This window comes from Aristolochia californica, unplaced genomic scaffold, assembly GCF_029961685.1.
Source record: "Aristolochia californica isolate CCGP_79_NKW_82.1479 unplaced genomic scaffold, dmAriCali1.0.hap1 SCAF_10, whole genome shotgun sequence".
Taxonomy (NCBI): domain Eukaryota; kingdom Viridiplantae; phylum Streptophyta; class Magnoliopsida; order Piperales; family Aristolochiaceae; genus Aristolochia; species Aristolochia californica.
The window spans coordinates 29,603,066-29,621,649 of NW_027181771.1; the positions used below are offsets into that span (position 1 = coordinate 29,603,066).

Below are 18,584 nucleotides of genomic sequence, written 5' to 3' on the forward strand. Positions count from 1 at the left end.
GAACTTATCTTTAAACGATAAAGGAGGCAGATTTGTCAGATCAACTGGCTAGCTCACAAGTAGCCCAGAATCCTTGCTGAAGCCCTGCCACGTTCCTCTGAGTTCATACGACACATCGCAGAGCAACACACCACTCTACCCCCATGTTGTTTTCAGTTTTCTTCCTTGACTTGGGGAGGGAATTATGAAGAGCTATGAGCGACTACAGAGCACATGAACTTATGTGTATGTTGCTTTTTGTCAAGTTTAATTCAAGTCTTTTACACTTCTAAGATCCTGGCTTCTACTACATATAAATGAAGTACTCCCTCTTTCAAATTAAAGTATCAAATTTAAATTTAAAAGCTTAAAATTTAGTTATTCACATTCTGCATTTTTTTTTATCATCCTATTGTCATGGTTAAAGTAGATTTTTATTTTTATTTTTTATTTTTATGATAAAAATATTAAAATAATTATAAATAAAGTACAGTTAATGATCATTTTATAAATGCTATCATTTTTCAAAGTGACGAAAGTTAGGTGTAACCATCGTTAGCTATCGTGAGGCTTACCTCCTTTCACACTATCATATTACAATTTGTAATATATATACACACGGTTGATCTAATACGAAAATCTATTTTGTGTAAAACATGCGAAACGGCTTTCTCAGTCATTGATCGGACGATTGAGATAGCTATTTTGCATGTTTCGTACCAAATAGTCTTTCGTATTGGATCAACCCTTTATATATATGAGGGTGTATATGCGAAACGGCCCGTGTATACTCAACCACTGTAATTGAGTTGCAAGTCTACTAAGTACACCACATGTATTAATTAGTGTTGTGTAATTATCATTTTTGGGGTTGTTGTTAGATGTTTAAATATGCAAATCCCTTTTATCTTAATTGTTGTGAAATAGAGAAGTTGAATGTTTCGGAGAGACAAAAATACTAAGTTTTGTGCTTCTATTATAGCCTAATAAAGTTCCTCTATCTATCCTCGTCTCTCTGGGTGATGATAACCAAAACCAGCATTAGAGTCCCCAAGTCTCTCAAGCACAACTTCTGTAACTGCAAAATTGCCAAAAATAAATAAGCCTTGTTTGTAAAACTATCTCCAAAATCATATAGTACACAATTTGATTAATTTTTTACCACAATGAGATAGTACACAATCATATCAATTCGTCGTCACACTTTCCAATTATAACCAATAGATTGTAGTTCTACAAAACGTTCAATGTTGAGAGTTGTAACTCTGAAATTACAAATATGCATCCAATGCTGAAAATTAGAAATAATAGTATCACCTTATAAATTCAGAAATTTATAAATCAACACCTTTCATTTTCATACAAGGATGTATTAAACATAGAGATGGGTACACGCAATGGCTATTCAATTAGAAGATTAGGTGAAAAGGTGATGGACATCTAATACATGTGGAAACGAGTAGAAAATAAATGACTTCACTAGGAATCAAACCCATATTCTTTAGTTAAATTGGTGCATTTTTATTAGGCCACAAAATCTTATGTATAAATGAGTGTTGCATCAACAGCCTTCCAAAAATGGAATGATTGTGTTGTTGTTATACTATGCTTTGGTTTCAATTCCCATGCAAGCAGATTAGGCCTTGCAAAATGCACTTGCTTCCAATGTAGACCCACTTCAACTTCTACTACAAAGCAACATTCAAGGAATTTGTCTTTGCAATGAGAAAGAACTATCTAGAACGGCATTGGCTACATCAGTTGCCTTTGCACTAGTTGATCGCAGGTTGTCAATCATGTTGTCCACAACAGGAGTAATTATTGCAGGTTTGTTAGCCATATTACATTTGTAAACAACAACCTTTTGGAATAGCAACACCTGCAAAAAATAATTTCCTGTAGATTCTAAGGATTTCATAATTTGCGTATTATACATAAAGTAAGAATGACATATATAGTATAACCAAAGAATTGACATGAGGTGAACTTTGTCATGGAATTGAATCCCATGTTATGTCTTGAGTAATGATTCTTTCACATTATGTAACTAGTTGTTTTCTCATGGTCGTGTAAACGTGAAAGAACTGAGACGAAGTTCAATAGAAAAGATCTATTTACTAATAAGAGCAAAGATCCATCTTTCTTAAGCAAATTGATAGAGCAATAATTCACCATAATCTAGAGTTTCATTCCCATCATCGCCAGCCTCGCCAAACCACCACATAAGCCTTCTCAATACAAATATAGTGAGTATTATTTGTCATCATCATCAATAAGTTAATGAAGGAATGGTTAAAGGGTAAAACAACAATCTTTGGATAAACAGACTAATCCTCCTGTTCAAAATATACTCATATTCCGCTATGATTTTCAATTTCAACATTGTTTCCTAGACCCAAAAAAACAATGAAGGATAGGGCTTTACAAAATAAACTTTCACTGTTTTTAAAATTCACTTCTTTTGTTTCTTTCATAGCAAAAACATAATCAAATCCTTGGTAGTACTGGTGGGTGAAGCAATCATTTTTGAATTCTGATCAAATAATTGGAAGATATAGGACACTTACTACTTCCTTCAGCATCTGAACATCGAGATCAAGACCTGATGTCCAATCTTATGCCACAGTTGGTGGCATTCATCATCTCAAACAATATCAATCTCTTCTACAAACAAATGTTCAACCACAACCTATAAAAGAATAGTTTTGATGGTGTAAGACATAAATTCCCAAATTTCAGAATACTGCATGCAGCTATAAAAATGTGACAACATACATACTTACCCTCAATGCTCTCATTTTGAATTTGTTCATTACATAAAATGGTTTCAATTCTCTAAAAGTTTCACCCAAAGGGACATTGGGAGCCTTCTTAACATTTTGCAGCCATGGGTGCTCTTCATGGAATCACATATGAACTCAATCCCTTCACAGAAGTAAAACATTTCAACATCTCTTAAAAGACATGATAACAACAAGAGAAACCAAACGTATTAGTGGATAATATTCATTTTTTTGAAGGATATAAGAGATCTTCTCACATCAATGACTAGGAAAAAAAAGATTAAAAAGATGTACCCAATACTTCTTGGGCCGTTAATCTTCGCTTAGGATCTGGGCCAAGCATCCATTTCACAAGGTCCTTTACATTATCATAAACTTTTGGACACGAATCCCCTTTGAAATCAAGGACAAAAAATGACTAATTGTCTACGCAATCCCTTGCTCCATTTCTATATATGAAGGAAGAGTTGAAAATCAACATAGATCAAACAAGTGCTTGCCCATTCCATAGATGGCAATATGAACAAAAGATAGGCAAAACTAAAGATAAAATAGACCTGCCCAAAATGGTGGGACCTACAAACTCCAAACATCAACTTTTGGTTGTGGAAGGATTTTTCAAGGAAGAGGTGAGGGGCGGTGAAGCTAGTGGAGGTGGTAATGAGAAGGAATGAGACGACTGTGAACGGTAGAAAGAGGAAGGGATTGTCGGTGGGTTGTTTGTGTAGCTTTCAATCTTGGTCAAATGGGAGAAAAAGAGGAAGGGAAAATAAAGGAGGAAGAAGGGGAGGAAACTCGAGCCAGCTTGGTCACTTGTGTAGGACATATGTGGCGCTCTAGATCTCGGTCAGGTGGGAGAAAAAGGAAGGGCGAACGAAGGAGGAAGAGAGGGAGGATCATTGATCAAGTGAAAACCTATAACATTTACAAAGAAAATTTCATATTTTTTTCGCACAATAGAGACTTGCGTATCATATCAGCCCTATATATATACATACATACATATTTATCTATATAATTTTTCACTTGATTGGTTTTTTTGTATTTGTGTCTCACTAGTTTTCCTTTTCATCAATTTGAATTGGATTAATAAGAAATTCATTTTTTATCCCATTAACTTATGTGGGAAAGAGAAACCAGGTTTTAAACTTTTCATCTCTAGAAGTGACACAAACACAAAATTTTGGTCAAAGAATAGATTTTCTGTTTACACTTTATTCTACAATTTCCTTTTGACTCAACCAAACATTTGAAAATACCAATCAATTTTGATGTAAAATCACCTAATAAAACTACATATGTGTGAATTTAAACAGTAATTGAGAAGGGCAAAAGTATCTGCCATTGTTGTTCCAAAGTGGTTTCTTCCTTATTCACCTCAAATTTCTCCCCAACTTGTTTTGATCCCTGAATTTTAGACCATCGGTTCAGACGAATGACTCTGAAATGATCGCCGAATAATCGAAATGCGCGTACAGATGGGATGCTCTGTTCTGTGCATGGTTTCATTTACAAATTATAGAACTGTAAATATTCTTGGGTTAGGTATTTGAACACTCTCGACAGACGCACCATGTTAAAGGTAAGCGTAGATTTTCTCGTTGCGTATCCGCCATTGTTTATTAGGCAATTGACGCATGCTTGATTCGAGCTTATCCATTTTTATTTATAGGGTACAAAGATCTCGTTTCCGTTATTCTACAAGTGATTTTGAAGAATTAGAATCGTTTCTGATTTTGGAATTTGCATGGGCGGCAAGCAAGACGAAGAGGGTCCAATCTTCTTACGCAACAACTGTCCGTTCACTCCGCTGGATGAATCCTTAAAGCAGCGCTTGAAAAGCCAAATAATCGCTGACAGTTCTAAGGTACGCATCAATCCCTACATTCCTTTTTCTTTTTTCTAATTCCTTTCGATCTAAAACTATACACTTATTATCTTGTTTAAATGTTCTGAGTCTGTAAAGTAGAAGAAATCCAACACGTTTGTCCCAGTATTAAGTTGCAATATTCTCTCGGTCCATATGGAGCTTATATTCTCTTTTAGCTCAAGTAGCTTCTTTACGAGAATCTCTCTCTTGTTGACACTTGACTGCGAAACAAGTTCAGAACAACCTACGGGAGTATTAGAGATTGGAGCGTTACTTGAACTTCTGTCGATTCGTTAGATCTTCTCAGAAACCTCAACTGAAGGTCCCAAAGAACCGAGTCCCAAGTGTTTGTGCAAATGCCAAAATAACTTTTCTGCTTCTGAAAGAAAACAATTTGGTTCTTAGGAAGCGAAGTTTTGGATTATTTAAAACCAACCTCCATCAGAATATCTCCAGAATGATAATATCGTAGAACTTACCTCAGAATCCAATACTTGTCAACCTTAAAAACAGATCAATCACACTGAAAGCCCTTCCCTGTGCCAGAAAAAAACAAAAGGTCAAGAGAAAAACACATACACGAGAGATGGATATATGTGTTTTATAATATGATAATAGAGGCAGGTTGAGTCTTCCGACCGACCAAGAAGATATGCTTCTTCCTTGGCCAGGATATGCTTAATTCATCGGGAGTACATTTGACTAGACTCTTATATTCCTTCTCTGAATGTATATCCAACCACTCGTTTCATGGCATCAACGTCCAAGGCTGTTTTTATCCGTTTCTCATACGTGGACAGAGTTCCACTTGGGCGGGTGTGATGACCCCACGTGGCACTCATCTGTTTGAAAGAAAGATTTGCACAGAAGGAAAAGGAAAGAGGGAAAACCAGCAGTCAGTTATTAGGAATCTGAGATATTGGGATGGTGAGGGGAGAGAATGAGAGAGAAAGAAAGCTTTAAATGTGAGCACATGGGAGAGAGATTACAGAACAAACCCCATTTCTTTTCTGAAACTTTCACTTGAATTTCTTCAACTGGTTCTGAATCCATCGATTTGTGACACCATCGGTTTCTTCGATTTGCGTTTGGGACGATTGGTTGGTAAGACAAACCAGTAGGACTCTTTATCTATTTCTGGGCTGTTAGTTTTGTTGGTTGGAGAAACTATGGAAGCTAGGAAGCCAGTTTCTTCCTCCTCCTCCTCCTCCTCCTCTTCTACTACCACTTCTGCCACCACCGTGCCATCCATAGTGTCCCAACTTCCCGAGCTTTTCCGGAGGGAATCATCGCAGTTTTCGTCTTCTGGAGGGATTTTCGACTCTGTTTTTCCATCTGGTAGTAACAAGGTTAGTTTTATGGATCTCGTTTCCTTCGTTAACCATATTCTTTAGTCCCGATTCAATCCTTGCATGTTGCTTCGATGATCATTATGGTCATCTTGCTAATTCTTCTTTCGTTTCCTTGCCTTTGTCGTGATTATCTTTTTTTTTTTTTTAATTTTTTAATTTTCCCGGCAGTATTCCTAATCAAGTTTTACTGTCTTGATTTTATTTGCTTCTTAACTGGGTCGATTTTCTTTTTTCGTTAGTTCTCACTTCCGGATCATTATTTCATCTTGATATTTGCCGTTCCACCTTATGCTGTGTCTTTTCTTATCTGATGTTTAAATTCATCGGCCTGCTCTTAAATTTTTATTATTTTTTTACCAGGGGTTATTATTTTAATTTCTTTCTTGTACTGATTTCGAGTTTGGACGGCACGTACTTCTGGAAGGACGGATTTTTCTTGATTGATGACAGCATGAATGACGGGATTGCAGAGGATTTTGTGGAATTTACTTTTGATTGTTCCGTATGAAAACCTGAATTCTTGGAGGATCTTCTTTAGATTATTTCCAGCCACTTCCAACTAAATGCTCTTGTTTATGAGTGCAGGCTGTGAGGCGAGAAGTATCAATTTCAGATACATCACTCTCGTGGAAAAAACAGCAACCAGAATACAAGATTTGGCATACCAAGCAAAAATCTACAGGTCTTTGTTAAACCTTGCTGAGAGTAGATGGAACGTTTTTATATTTGTTAAGATATTTCTAGTTTTCTGCTAGAAAAAAACACTTTTTTTTCTAGCTTTTTTGATAAATTTCTTTGAGTTAACTCTGAGTCGTCAGTTATGAACTAAGAAACTATGAAGTTGGTTTTCCACAAAGAATCTATGTCTCGAGTGCTTACTGCAATATGAATCATAAAGCAACTCGTTCTACTCAGGTTGTCTTATCATTTTATCTTATTTCACCTTTCACCAGTGAGAAAATTTGATCTGAAAAGCATCCTTTTCTTTACTGTTTTTATAGATGGAAATTCTCAAGCTGCAGAAAGAGATGGTCGCAACATTTCCATCAAGGATGGTGCTTCAGGTTATACAGGTGAACTAGTTGAGCATACCCTTCTCAGCTCATCTGTACATTACGGTGGCCGAGATAATTTTGAATCCTCAACAACCAGGACATACGCAGGAACACCCACTATAGTGAGTATTCAATCTGGGATTGTAAAACTTAATCGATTGATTATTTTTCATTTCTTGGTCTTCTAATACTATGATCGATATGTTCAGTTTGGAAATAACAGTGGAGAGGATGTTTCAGATGGAGGTAGTCCTAGAGGGAATTGGTGGCAAGGTATTATTTACTTTTAAAGGATGAGTAAATCAAACTGAACCAGATTCTATGTAATATCATGCTTTATACTTCTTTTTCTTCTCTCCAGGATCGTATTATTATTGAACTACCAATTCCCGGGATGGAACTGCCTTCTCCATCTGCTTAAGGTTTGGATGTCTCTTTCTTGCATTCTTAACTTCTGGTTAAAAGTCTGGGTTTTGCTTTTCAGCTTCTGGACATTTCTTGGTTGGCAGGAATTTTGTAAAGCCAAGAATACTACAGTAAAGCAGCCGATATCATGGTTGGAGCCTCAATGGGTTCTATACACCAAAAAAAAAAACAGCTTTTTCTTTGCTTACTCTTGCTTTCTCTGCTGTTTGTGTTATGTTTGTACTTGTAGCCAAGTGTGGCTTCTGCTGAATTGAAGCTTGCACAGCTTATACTGTTTTGTTTTGAAAAGCTTTTATAGCAATACACAGTATAGTAGTAATATCAAGCATACACATCTCTTTATGACTGAAGAGTACTACATACACAACTCGCACAACATACAAACTAGCTTTCGCCGTTGGCATTATTTAGTTCAGAGTTCACTAGCATAGTGGGTCGACACTCTTTAACACTTCCATGATCTCTCTCTCTCTCTCTCTCTCTCTCATGGCAACGTGTAAGCTGCAGCCAAGAAGAAAAAGAGTCAATAAAAGAATGAAAACATGATTGAAATAGAGACAGACTCAAATTGTAAGTGATAAGCAATAATGAAAGTATCAGAACTCTCGATCAATTAATCAAAACCAGTTATAAGCAATAAGAATAGATCCATTGAAAGGAGCAAATTAACCGGTGGAGAATAAATCTGAGAATCAAGAGACTCACATCCACATTTCATGCCCACTGGCCTGTCTGCAATGTTACAACGTTTTGGAATTGTTATGGCAACCTCTGGGTTGATCCCAGAATACTTAGCTGTATTCGAGAGCATCACAGCACAAAGACAGCTTGGGTTCTGCCCTATTTTCTTTACCTGTGCACAGCAATTGCTATTAACGGACGCTGTTTCGTCTTGAGCTGCCGATGCACAAGGAGCCAGTTTAAAGGCTTCCCTATCTGGATTAGACTTACCACATTCTCCAGCTCCATCAGCTTCTCCGATGCCCGCTAGACCTACTAAGACAACAATTAGCCCAAGAAGGCAAAGTCGCTTCACTGAAATTGATGCCATCTCGCTTCACTAATGCAGAAATTCTCCATGGTTTCACCTGGATTTATAACAGAGCCAGAACTGCACAAGAAGCATCTGGCCGAAAGAAGTGCCTCCACATGGAAACCACTCAAGTCTAATGGGAACACCACTATCAGCAAATGCAGATTGCATTATCGCAGCACTAAACTTTATTTGTAGTAAGTGGGGGTTAGTTTTCTCTGATAATTTACAAAAAAAAATTAATCAGATGGGAGTGGGTACTGACAGTAATCCGTGTCAGTATTATGTTTAGAAATGCAAAGGAAGAGCCTTTCATAAGCAGCTGCCATTTTAGTGGCAGTGAAAAGCTTCAGGGCTCTCTGTTTCGCTGCCTCGCCCTTCTTCCTCAAACCACCTTTCCCATCTCGCACAACTCTGTAAAGAGCTTCCTTCAAGGAAGCTACTGTCGGTGAAAAGCTGAAGCCTAGATCGGGGCTGACGATTACAGACTCCATTATGCTGGCAAATTTAGTTGCCAACAATGGCTTACCAGAGAGCATGGCCTCCAATAATGTATGGTCTAGGCCCTGTGATCTTAGTGTTGGATTTGCAAAAACATCTAATGCATTGTAGAACGCAGCGAGTTGGGTCTGTTCCAGTGGTCCTAGAACCATTATGTTTGTTCCAAGACTTCTGTACCGGAAACCCCATGGTCCATCTCCTGCAACTAGAACAAAGACTTCTGTTCGGAAAGTCTCGTTCTCCATGAAAAGCTGATTCAGAGCTTCAAACATTAATGGATGTCCTTTGTCCTTCACTAGCCTCCCAGCCATTCCGATCACCAGAGTCGCAGACTCTGGGACTCCAAATTTGTGCCGGAAGTCTTGACCCCTATCGACATCTTGCTTAAAGACGTTCTCATCGACACCATTTAGAATAACATGGACTCGTTCTTCAGGGAGCATGTAGATCCTCTTTAGAACATCCCCAGCGTGGTCACTTGTGGCTACATGGTGGTCGTAATTTGGGAAGAATTTTATCTCGTCCACGACTCTAATAACTCTTTCTGCCAAAGCAAATGACCGGGGCTCTTCCGGGCTTCGGAATAGCTCTTGAACGATATCAGAATGAATGGTTTCGTATGCTATCCCATGCCAGGAAACTGCTACAGGGGTGAGATTCCGTGCCCGAGTATACAGAAGACCGACACTTTCTGTGTGGGTTATGTCAAACGGTTTCTGAGACGAATTTTGTGCCTGGAATTGCTCCCATGCTCGAGCCTGGTCAAGGTAACCGGCAGCCGTCGGACGAGAGAGGTGGAACTTTAAATTTGGGTTGGTGTATTGAGGAAAGGAGGAGTTTGAGGAATAGGTTGTGAAGATGTGTACCTCATGACCTCTTTTCGCGAGGGCAAGGTGGAGGGTCAGGGCATGTCGCTCCAGCCCCCCCGCTTGTTTCCTTTGGGGCCATTTCTTCACAAAGACAGCGAGCTTAAGGAGCTCTGGAGGTGGGTTTCGGGAGAAGGAGAGGTGATTCCATGCAGAAGGGTAAGAGAGGAGATCAAGCGATGGAGTTCGGTCGAGGGGATTGATGGAGTCTTGGGTGTTGCAGCCACGTGAGCAGTGAGACCAATACAAGAAAGTGATGGAAGAGAAGGATGAAAGGGCAAAGACGAAGTAGCAGCCGTACCGGAAACTGAAGTTGGTCGATGAGTGCTCTCTCGCCATTGGAGAGACGTCTGCGCAAAGAAGAACGGGAAGCAGAGGTGAGTGGATATCAGAGTTGATTGCTGTTAGCTTCAATGAATTTCCACGGAATTCGGAATATGAGTGCAGATTTTGCTGAGGAATATCAATAAATTATCAGGTTCCAATCTGCACAAATTTCAGTTCATCGTCTTCTCCACTTCACTTAACATAGACGATAAGATCCAGTTGACTTGAAGGATTTGTTTATCCCTTTCGACGAGTGATACAGCTGCGCTCTGCAATATGAAAAGCAACACTCTCAAGACCCAACACCATCGATACTCGAACGTTTTTTTAAATTTACACATTGGGTCATAAACGAGAAAAAATAGATTTCCACACAGTATCACAATTATCTGGTTGATGATAACAGAACTGAAAATAGACACAGGATATTAATATGCAAAAACAGCCAGTCCAGTAACTGATCTGGCCAGTGAAAAATCTGATAAAACAGCTTAGATAAGTGGATACACTGAAATCATATTCCTGATACACAGAAGTTCCCCAAGAAAGAAAATCATATTCCGCGACCGCCACACCTTCATCCCTGACAAGAAATAAATAAAGTCGGTCAAGATATTAAACTTGGGAGGTTCTCGGGTCTCTCAGCAGTCGGCAGTCAAGATTTAATGCACTATGCCGCCTTAAAACAGGTAGCAAGCTGGCAGGCAAATAAATCAACTCTCGGAAAGTTGAAACACTGGCAAGGCAAGGTCCCCCTGGCATTGAAGATCAATTATATAATCTCCTCAAGAAATGGTATACACTCCACCCAAATAATAATCTTTTTTTTTTGGACAATACTGTTCTTACGACTACAAAAGCTGGAAAATGGAAAGACTTTCCAGTTCCCAGAACTTCAATTGAAATATTCGGGTCTGAGCAGGTGGTGTATTCTTCCTCTTGTATCTCATTAGAGTGTAGAAATTTGTCGGTATCAGACTATCAGTATCAATAACAATCAAATTCCCACAAAAGTGCTCCTATAATTTCAATTTGAGCCACGGAAATTGGAAAACTCGTAATTTTCAGTGGAACCTTTCTGGATTAGAAGGATAATCACAAATTAAAGTGGGTGGGGTGTCAAATAAAAGTAAAATCATAAATGAAAGCAGTACCCTTCAGCAGCACCCAAATCATTACGGCAGGAGAAAGGAATCCCAAATCTATCGTGTAAAAGCATACATTACGATGCCGATGTAGACTAAGAGCCCCGCAGGCACAAAAATCAGGAGAGGCACAACAGCCCCAAAAGTCATAGAGCTACCGCAACTCAAAGTACCGAGCTTGATCTGGGCCAAATTGACGAGGGCCAGAACGAGAAAAAGGGAGCCGGAGAAGGATCCAATGGCGCAGCTGAGAAGCACCGCCCGGAGGAGGGTCTTGTTAACATAGGTGGGAATAACATCGAAAGTGGAAGGGTGAGGATCCCGCTGGGAGAGGCGGAGGCCCTGCTTGAGGGCGAGCGCGAGGAGGCTGGAAAAGAGGAAGGAGCCGAAAGAGAAAACATGGAAGGCGACGAGGTTCTCGGCGTGGGAACGATGGGCAAGGCATGCGGGATTATCCACCAGATTGTTGTTGGGATCGGCGGGGTTCCAGGCCAACCCGACGAAGACTGCAAGGGTGAAGATGGAGTTGACGTTCACGATACCATCCAGGGCCGTAATGTGGATACTGGTGGTTCCCTGATTCGTCCGGCAGGGATCGTTCATTACCGGTGGCGGGGATGTCATCCGTCAAAACACGGCGGAGGTTCAGCCGACGGCGAGGATGTCCGGAGAATCGAACACAGAAACACGGAGAACAGGAAAGGAGTTCGGGAAAGGGTGGAATGGTGTGGTATTTCAGTAGGCCTTGAAAGTGGCTAAAAGTAGGTTAAATCTGAAGCTTTTTCGCAGTAAACAGTGAAGAGCGACGCCTACGCCTGTCTGAACAGGATGGGGTCGTAGCAGAATGCGAGAACGGCAGAGCCACGGCCTAAAATAACTAGGGGTAAAGTCTAAGAAGAGTCTCGTACGAAGGAGGTCTCACATAATTTTTTTATTTAAAAAATATTTTAGTTATTTTAGTCATTCTATTTATATCCTGTTTAATTATGTTGTAACTAGGATACAGTTAGTTTAATTATAACTATTATAAATTAAAAGTTTATTATACTCAAATAAAAACAAGGCAATAAAATATTTTTCTTTTCTAAAAATTCAACAACTTTTTTAACTATGACATTCCTGTGAGACTTCTTCCCACGAGACTCCTGTTAGACTCCGCCTTATTAATTCTACTTCTTTAAGACTTTTACTCTATTCTTCGAGATACTCTCTAAAACTAGAGTTTATAACTTCAGCTTCCAAGGAAAATGAACTTTTTTGTCTCCGATCTCTTTGGTCGAAATAATTCTTAATAGATATAAAATCTTCATATTTTATTCTCTCCCTCGACTATTTAGGTCACATGAAATAAATTCTCTTTATTTGTACTTCTACTTCTCCTCCTTAAACTAGGGATAAACAAAACATAGAGACCTAGCTTGGATAAAGAAAATTACTCCTAATTGTACGACAAAAATCCATACAAACATGAACAGCTCTTGGGAGAGAGGATAGAAGAAACTAAGAGAGAGAATAAGAGGAAAAAGAGAGAAATGCAAAGGCGAATTTGAGCCAAAAGAAAGAGGCTTGAATGCTCTATCTCATGACTTGATGTTGTATTTATAGTTGTTGAAAGGTGTTTACAACAATTAAAATGCCCTTAGGGCTACTTGCTTCAAAATGAAAAAAAACATAAGAAGACATACATCTGCTTGCATAATTATAATTCTATGTCGAAAATTATTTTTAAGTTGAAAAATAGACTCAAATATTTTTTTAATATATAATTTGTGATATAAAATTATATTATGGAGGTTAGAACCCAAGGAAAAACTAGTACTCAAACACCTTTTTGAGTAGACTGGGCTTCTATTTATTATAATAAAGGAAATACATAAAATCAATTGAGTACATTGGGCATCAATTTGAGGCTTTTTCAAATAATCCAAGGGAAGTGAAAGCAATAAACAATTATTGAATGAGGTGAAAAGTTTTATATCCTTTCGTGAGTAAAAATTAAATGCATGAGCACTCAAGGAATCAGAGACTTGTCAGAGACCATCCATTTGGTCCTGACCTTCGTCGACAGTAAATTCTTCTCTTCACTTCCTTCAGAGATTGCAGAAGAAGGGAGATGCTTCCACTGATGTTTGATGCCTAATCTTGTCTCTAGATGGAAGTCTGTTACGGACAATGGTAGCTAGCTTGGGATCAATGTTATCTTACTGCGGGAGCATACTTTACCAGCTACGCCATCTTTATTGATGGGTTTGATCCTCTGCCTGTAAATTTGACAAGACGGTGTCTGTCAAACCATCGTTTCATCATCACAGGTGCAGCACTCGAATCTGAATTTATTTGTTTTGCGAAGCTGCGGGTCTAGTTTGAATTGGGTTTTTGAAAATTTAAGGATCTGACCTGAAACATTAGTAAAATATAGGCTTTTGAGAGGTGAAGAGAATTCCATCTTTAGTTGAAATGCAGTACTGCAAGTAGCTCTGTTTCTTATGTTGCTCTGCCTTATGAACTCTTAAATCTTCTTTTGCTTGTGAACCACTTTGGTACGATGCCAGATTCCTTATAGGATATCCTATTAGCTTAACTCCATTTTGGATAGTTATACAAAAATGCAAAGTAGATTGTGCTGGCCTTCATATCCATAGATATATTTGATATCATTTCTGCAACAGTGAACCATGTTTTGGGAACTGATTTCCCAATTCTTTTTTTTTTTCTTCCTCTACTTGTTCTCCCATTCGTATTCATCTCTTCACTCTCCCCTTCCTGCAATTTACTCCTATTACCCCTTCGGAGGCACTCTTTTCCAAAGGAGCGATTTCCATGGTACTGAATTGTTCATAATTGCTTGGTAATTATTTAAAAACAATCCATCACCTTCCAGAAAGAAGGACGCCAGGTTTAAATTTTTATCCTTCCTGTGGTTAGTTCAAACTGGCCTTCCTCTCGTTGAAACAACCACCTGAGTCGGTACCTGTTCTCGCCACTGGCACAAGATAGTCTTCGCCGGTTTACCAGATCACAAGGCAACTCAAAACCATATTCTGCTCAATGCCATCTGTTATTTAAAAGTAATGCTCAACTATGTACATATACATTCAGTGATTGTTAGTGTACAAGACATTCTGAAAAGCCTCGGTCATAAATCCTAATATGGCCACAAAACAATAAAAGAAACAGAATCATAATCTGAGAAGAATCTAAGCAACAAATATGTTAAAGAGTACTCTGCATGGTTATTTCATCTAACAAAACGCTCAAGAATTTCAGTCCTATCTCGAAGGACTTGTAATCCCTTTCCTGCACTCGAAATTTTCTATGTTAGTTTGAGACCAATCAGATGACTCAACAGTGTTGTTCTTCCCCTTCACCTCGACACCCAAATAATCTGTCAGAACCTTCTTTACACAAAACCCATGATCCTGAGGTTTGGCAAGGATAAACGGGGACCTCTCTCCCTTAGCAGGGCTAACCAGCGGAGCAGGGGAGAAGCTAGGAGTGGCAAAGGCAGTTGCATAAGGAGTGCTTGAGACGGGCACAGGATATGGCATAGGACCTCTCTTGTGAGAAATAACACTAACAGTAGAAACAGTCGAAAACTTATCTGAATGTTTGGCCAAGTCATCCACATAGAGCAGATCATCAACCCTTGCTACAATGTTAAATGCCACACTCTCCAAGACTCTGGAGTAGCTCTCTAAGATGGATTTTCCCACATCCTGAAAATTACGAATTTAACTAATTAGGAAGTGTAAAGAGTGACAAAACCCACATTCAACGAAGACAAGAGAATTCAAATTTGAACCTTGTTGTACTGTATTTTGCTCATATCCAAGGTTGTCTGTGGGAGACCTGGAAATCTCTGCTTCAAGCATAAGAGGAGGCTTTCAGATCTATCGGCAAGTAACTCTCTCTTATCCCCATCTACCATTAGTTCTTTGACCATCTCCCAAGAAGATTTAGAGTGAATGCGAGACAAGTTGTTTGCTGGTTTACTAGCTGTTCTCCGCCGCCAAATATACATCGAGGCCTCTACACGATTGGCGATTTCCAGAGCTTGGTGTTCTGAAGACAAATCTAAGCAATCAAGAAGACATTCTGGGGAGAATTGGTCTGATGTAATATATCGATGTATGACATCACCCAAGCTTGTTCTTCCATTCTGAAACAAAATCCAAACAGAAAAAAATTAATTTTTTCATTATCTCCTATCTTTTCAAAAAAATAAAACAGGAAGAGTAAAATAACGGAAAACGAGAAAGAATTAAGAAATAAAACAAACACAGCAAATTTTCATTAATGAAGAAACTGTACAGACTGAAGTTGACATGAAAATTAAGGAAAGTTGAAAGAAAAAATTATCAAAAGAATAAAATAAAGAAAAAAAAGCAAATATTATGGGTAGAACAGCACGGACCCTGGCAGGGGTGAAAGTTTTCCATGTGCTAAGTGGGTATTGACCATGAAAACTCAAGAACAAAGATACAAAAGAGACATTTACAACTTCTCTGTTGCTCTCTACGTTTAAGCACCAAGAAGTAGACCTCCAAAAGTAAGATTATTTAATTATGGTTATAGGAAAGTGGACGTGACTTTTTTCATTTTAGTAACAAGGAGGGATGTGAATTATATATTCACCTTTGGAAGGCTTTCTAAGTATGACTCAGGGACTTCCATCTCAGCTAAGGCATTGCTGTTGATAGCCATGGCGGCCTTAAGGATTTGATTGGTGCATTCACGTTTGTGTTGCAAATTCTTCCTTGTATTCTCATGGAGACCACCAGGTGGAACACGGGGTACAGGTAGCCACCACTTCTCTTCTTGACGCTGAATACGGAAAGACGTTGAACCATCAGCTTCAGGTGCTAAGATCCCTTGGTCCACATACCAGAATTCGCTGTTGCTGAAGCTATCTAATATTTCCTTCACAAAGTAAAACAAATAGATATGACTTTTTGTAGAAATACAAGAGCAACCAAGAGGTTAGGTCCAAAGTTCTTGATCTTACAAGAAGCATGTTGTCTAGTTTATGAAGAGCTGGGAGATTGATATAGAGATCCAAACGTGGTCTGCAAGTCATGACCTGCAGGACATAGAGACAGAAGGTCAGTACGCGGTTAGAACTTTCGATGCTGTACCTGCTTGACTGCATAAATTGATGCACACTATACTAGGGTAAGAAACTACTATGAAGCATTCAATCCAACAAAATTCAGAATAACAAAACATGGTTAAATGTTCTAAAAATTGATCGTTTCAAATGTTTAATAGAGCTACCTCAAGTTTGCTTCCATCAGGAAAAGTTTGCCAACAGGGAATCAGTTCAACAATGTGGTCACTAACGCAGAGAAGCCATTCCATCTCTCTTCGCCACATTAACTTTTTTTCTGGAGGTAGGGACTCTAATCTCCAGAGCTGCCCAAAAAGTGTAGCTAAAAGAGGGAGCACAAGAGGAACAAGAACAGTCGAGAGGAGCCTCAGAAGGTGTAGGAGTTTCTTGTGAAGAAACAAAAAGAAACTGTAAATCAAAACATGAAATCGGGACGAATATTGCATACCACAAAGATTGGTAATGGCATTTGAGATTGCTAAAGCAGTGCAAACGCCTTGCCCACATCCCGACATGTCCTCTCCAAGCAAGAGTTTAGAAAACCTCTCCTTCATCATCTCAATCTCTATTCAGATACCAACAGAACGGATTACCAGTCAAATAAGGTAACAACGAAGTGTGTACTGCTATTGCCACCGGAAGATCGACTGTATCCACAAAAGTAGGTACTTATCTTGCTTTAAAACACAGAAATTTCAAGAAAGCAGAGAAGAAGAAAAGCCGACTCAGTACTCACCCGATATATTAGGATTTTCTTTCTCATTTTTCCCAGGCTCCAGTTGTTTTTTCTCTTCTCCATTGCCCAAGTCGGGGATGGAACAGTCACTAAATTCGTCCTTCCTCATTGGCCACCCCATTGACGGAGACGACTCGACGTCCTCCGAACAACTCTGACTCTTTTCCTCATTTGACGTGTCCGAGGTCAACATCTCAGAGCATGAACTGCTATCCCTACACTCCTCGATGGAATTCACAAACCCATCTCCTCTTTCTTCTTTCTCCCCTTCTTTCTCAAGCAAACTCTCCATCGCTGCCTCCTCCGGTCTCCAACAACCGCAAAAGAGTGAACTTTTAAACCTCCTCAAACCAGAGCCATGACTGCAACAAATGCTCGAACGCAAATCTGCAGCTGATTTCGACAGCCAAACACATAAAACAGAAAATGGATTTCTACTGGCAGCTTTGAACTTCACCAACCTTCTCAGCTCAAAGCTCTCACGGCTTTCAGCGGAGGCAACTCTATCCATATGACCGGAACCATCGCTAAGGTAAAATGGGAATATAAAACGCTGGGAATATAAAACGCAAAGAGTCGTTGCAAGTTCAAACAGAGTAGCGGACGACCGCCATCATTAAGAGGAACTCGCTTCAACACATGATCTATGAGCTACTCTTACCTTTTTTTTGTGCTCGCTTTGATCCCTTCCGCCAATTTGGCTGACTTCATGTGGAAGTTAATGGCAATAGACGCTCCTCCCCTCCAACCTCTCACCCTTTCTTCTTCCTCTTTAACCCCCCTTTTTTTTTTCTCGTGAATCTGCTCCAACACCCCTTACTGTGGATTATAAACGCAGTCTGTTCGAGTGGTTTTCAAAAATGATAGTAAACTATTTCAGGAGCCTTGGCATGTACGGTTCCCACAAGACGCAGGATTACATAAAAGCCACTTATTTGTGGGACAATCCACGGACCTACCAGCATTTCAGCTCGTCAATGCCATCAGCACGAGAAGTCAGAATCACCAAAAAACTTCTGTAAGCCTACGGATCCAACAACCCTTGATTAACACGGGACCCATTAATAAATTGATCAAACCAAATAGTTATTTCCCTTGAAATGCTTAGAATATCATGTCCGAAATATTTATTAGACAAATTCAAGACACCTCGGATTCCTTCCAAACTGTTCTATAGAGCTCTCGAGGGCATTTTAGTCAGTAAGAGAAGACGGATTAGGACTCAAGCTGTTTAAGGTTACGGATGAGAGGCATCGCGGCGACGGCGTCAGACTTTTATTTTGGCATTTTGCCTGTAAATGATGATTTGAGTCAAGGGCATTTTTTTGTTCATCGAGTGACGGAGGAGGATCCTGTGTTCCAACTAATTAGGGAATGATTTTGAAAATGACTTTGGATTAGGGG

The 18,584-nt window shown here is 39.3% G+C and overlaps 5 protein-coding genes across 9 annotated transcripts; 1 reads left to right on the forward strand and 4 right to left on the reverse strand.

Annotated features, from left to right (window-relative positions):
• The first annotated feature begins 4,162 nt into the window (after positions 1–4,162).
• On the forward strand, positions 4,163–7,804 carry LOC137935326 (uncharacterized). 3 transcript variants are annotated; one of them, XM_068780002.1, is made up of 7 exons: positions 4,163–4,344; positions 4,435–4,629; positions 6,570–6,666; positions 6,986–7,161; positions 7,249–7,312; positions 7,401–7,461; positions 7,549–7,804. In XM_068780002.1, exons 2-6 carry the CDS (start codon positions 4,510–4,512, stop codon positions 7,415–7,417), a joined length of 474 nt encoding a protein of 157 aa, XP_068636103.1. In that variant the 5' UTR covers positions 4,163–4,344; positions 4,435–4,509; the 3' UTR covers positions 7,418–7,461; positions 7,549–7,804. The 3 variants fall into 3 exon arrangements, with proteins under 3 accessions (XP_068636103.1, XP_068636104.1, XP_068636099.1); XM_068780003.1 differs by lacking the exon at positions 4,163–4,344 and having other exon boundaries at positions 4,404–4,629; XM_068779998.1 differs by lacking the exons at positions 4,163–4,344; positions 4,435–4,629 and adding an exon at positions 5,566–5,981.
• A 71-nt stretch (positions 7,805–7,875) lies between these two features.
• LOC137935338 (non-specific lipid transfer protein GPI-anchored 5) lies at positions 7,876–9,011 on the reverse strand. The gene is made up of 2 exons (XM_068780009.1): positions 8,171–9,011; positions 7,876–7,966 (listed from the first exon to the last, which is right to left on the reverse strand). Exons 1-2 carry the CDS (start codon positions 8,514–8,516, stop codon positions 7,950–7,952), a joined length of 363 nt encoding a protein of 120 aa, XP_068636110.1. The 5' UTR covers positions 8,517–9,011; the 3' UTR covers positions 7,876–7,949.
• LOC137935316 (uncharacterized) lies at positions 7,887–12,168 on the reverse strand. Of its 3 annotated transcripts, none has more exons than XM_068779992.1 (2): positions 11,347–12,168; positions 7,887–7,966 (listed from the first exon to the last, which is right to left on the reverse strand). In XM_068779992.1, the coding sequence occupies exon 1, from the start codon at positions 11,959–11,961 to the stop codon at positions 11,395–11,397; it is 567 nt and encodes a 188-aa protein (XP_068636093.1). In that variant the 5' UTR covers positions 11,962–12,168; the 3' UTR covers positions 7,887–7,966; positions 11,347–11,394. The 3 variants fall into 3 exon arrangements, with proteins under 3 accessions (XP_068636093.1, XP_068636091.1, XP_068636097.1); XM_068779990.1 differs by lacking the exon at positions 7,887–7,966 and adding an exon at positions 10,570–10,775; XM_068779996.1 differs by lacking the exon at positions 7,887–7,966 and adding an exon at positions 10,782–10,947.
• LOC137943056 (uncharacterized) lies at positions 8,738–10,204 on the reverse strand. Its single transcript, XM_068788753.1, has one exon. It carries the CDS (start codon positions 10,202–10,204, stop codon positions 8,738–8,740), a length of 1,467 nt encoding a protein of 488 aa, XP_068644854.1.
• Positions 12,169–14,406: 2,238 nt separating the features above from the next.
• Positions 14,407–18,091, reverse strand: LOC137935311 (rop guanine nucleotide exchange factor 7-like). The gene is made up of 7 exons (XM_068779984.1): positions 17,181–18,091; positions 16,893–17,009; positions 16,612–16,766; positions 16,343–16,417; positions 15,973–16,257; positions 15,140–15,496; positions 14,407–15,053 (listed from the first exon to the last, which is right to left on the reverse strand). The coding sequence occupies exons 1-7, from the start codon at positions 17,689–17,691 to the stop codon at positions 14,607–14,609; spliced, it is 1,947 nt and encodes a 648-aa protein (XP_068636085.1). The 5' UTR covers positions 17,692–18,091; the 3' UTR covers positions 14,407–14,606.
• Between the last annotated feature and the right edge of the window lie 493 nt (positions 18,092–18,584).

Coding starts and splice junctions, on each gene's coding strand:
- LOC137935326 (XM_068779998.1), top strand. CDS start 5,802: ATGGAAGCTAGGAAGCCAGTTTCTTCCTCCTCCTCCTCCTCCTCCTCT. Junction 5,982..6,569: donor TTCCATCTGGTAGTAACAAG/GTTAGTTTTATG, acceptor TTATGAGTGCAG/GCTGTGAGGCGAGAAGTATC. Junction 7,162..7,248: donor ACGCAGGAACACCCACTATA/GTGAGTATTCAA, acceptor CGATATGTTCAG/TTTGGAAATAACAGTGGAGA.
- LOC137935338 (XM_068780009.1), bottom strand. CDS start 8,516: ATGGCATCAATTTCAGTGAAGCGACTTTGCCTTCTTGGGCTAATTGTT.
- LOC137943056 (XM_068788753.1), bottom strand. CDS start 10,204: ATGGCGAGAGAGCACTCATCGACCAACTTCAGTTTCCGGTACGGCTGC.
- LOC137935316 (XM_068779992.1), bottom strand. CDS start 11,961: ATGACATCCCCGCCACCGGTAATGAACGATCCCTGCCGGACGAATCAG.
- LOC137935311 (XM_068779984.1), bottom strand. CDS start 17,691: ATGGATAGAGTTGCCTCCGCTGAAAGCCGTGAGAGCTTTGAGCTGAGA. Junction 16,418..16,611: donor CTGATGGAAGCAAACTTGAG/GTAGCTCTATTA, acceptor TATGTCCTGCAG/GTCATGACTTGCAGACCACG. Junction 16,258..16,342: donor AACTAGACAACATGCTTCTT/GTAAGATCAAGA, acceptor TACTTTGTGAAG/GAAATATTAGATAGCTTCAG.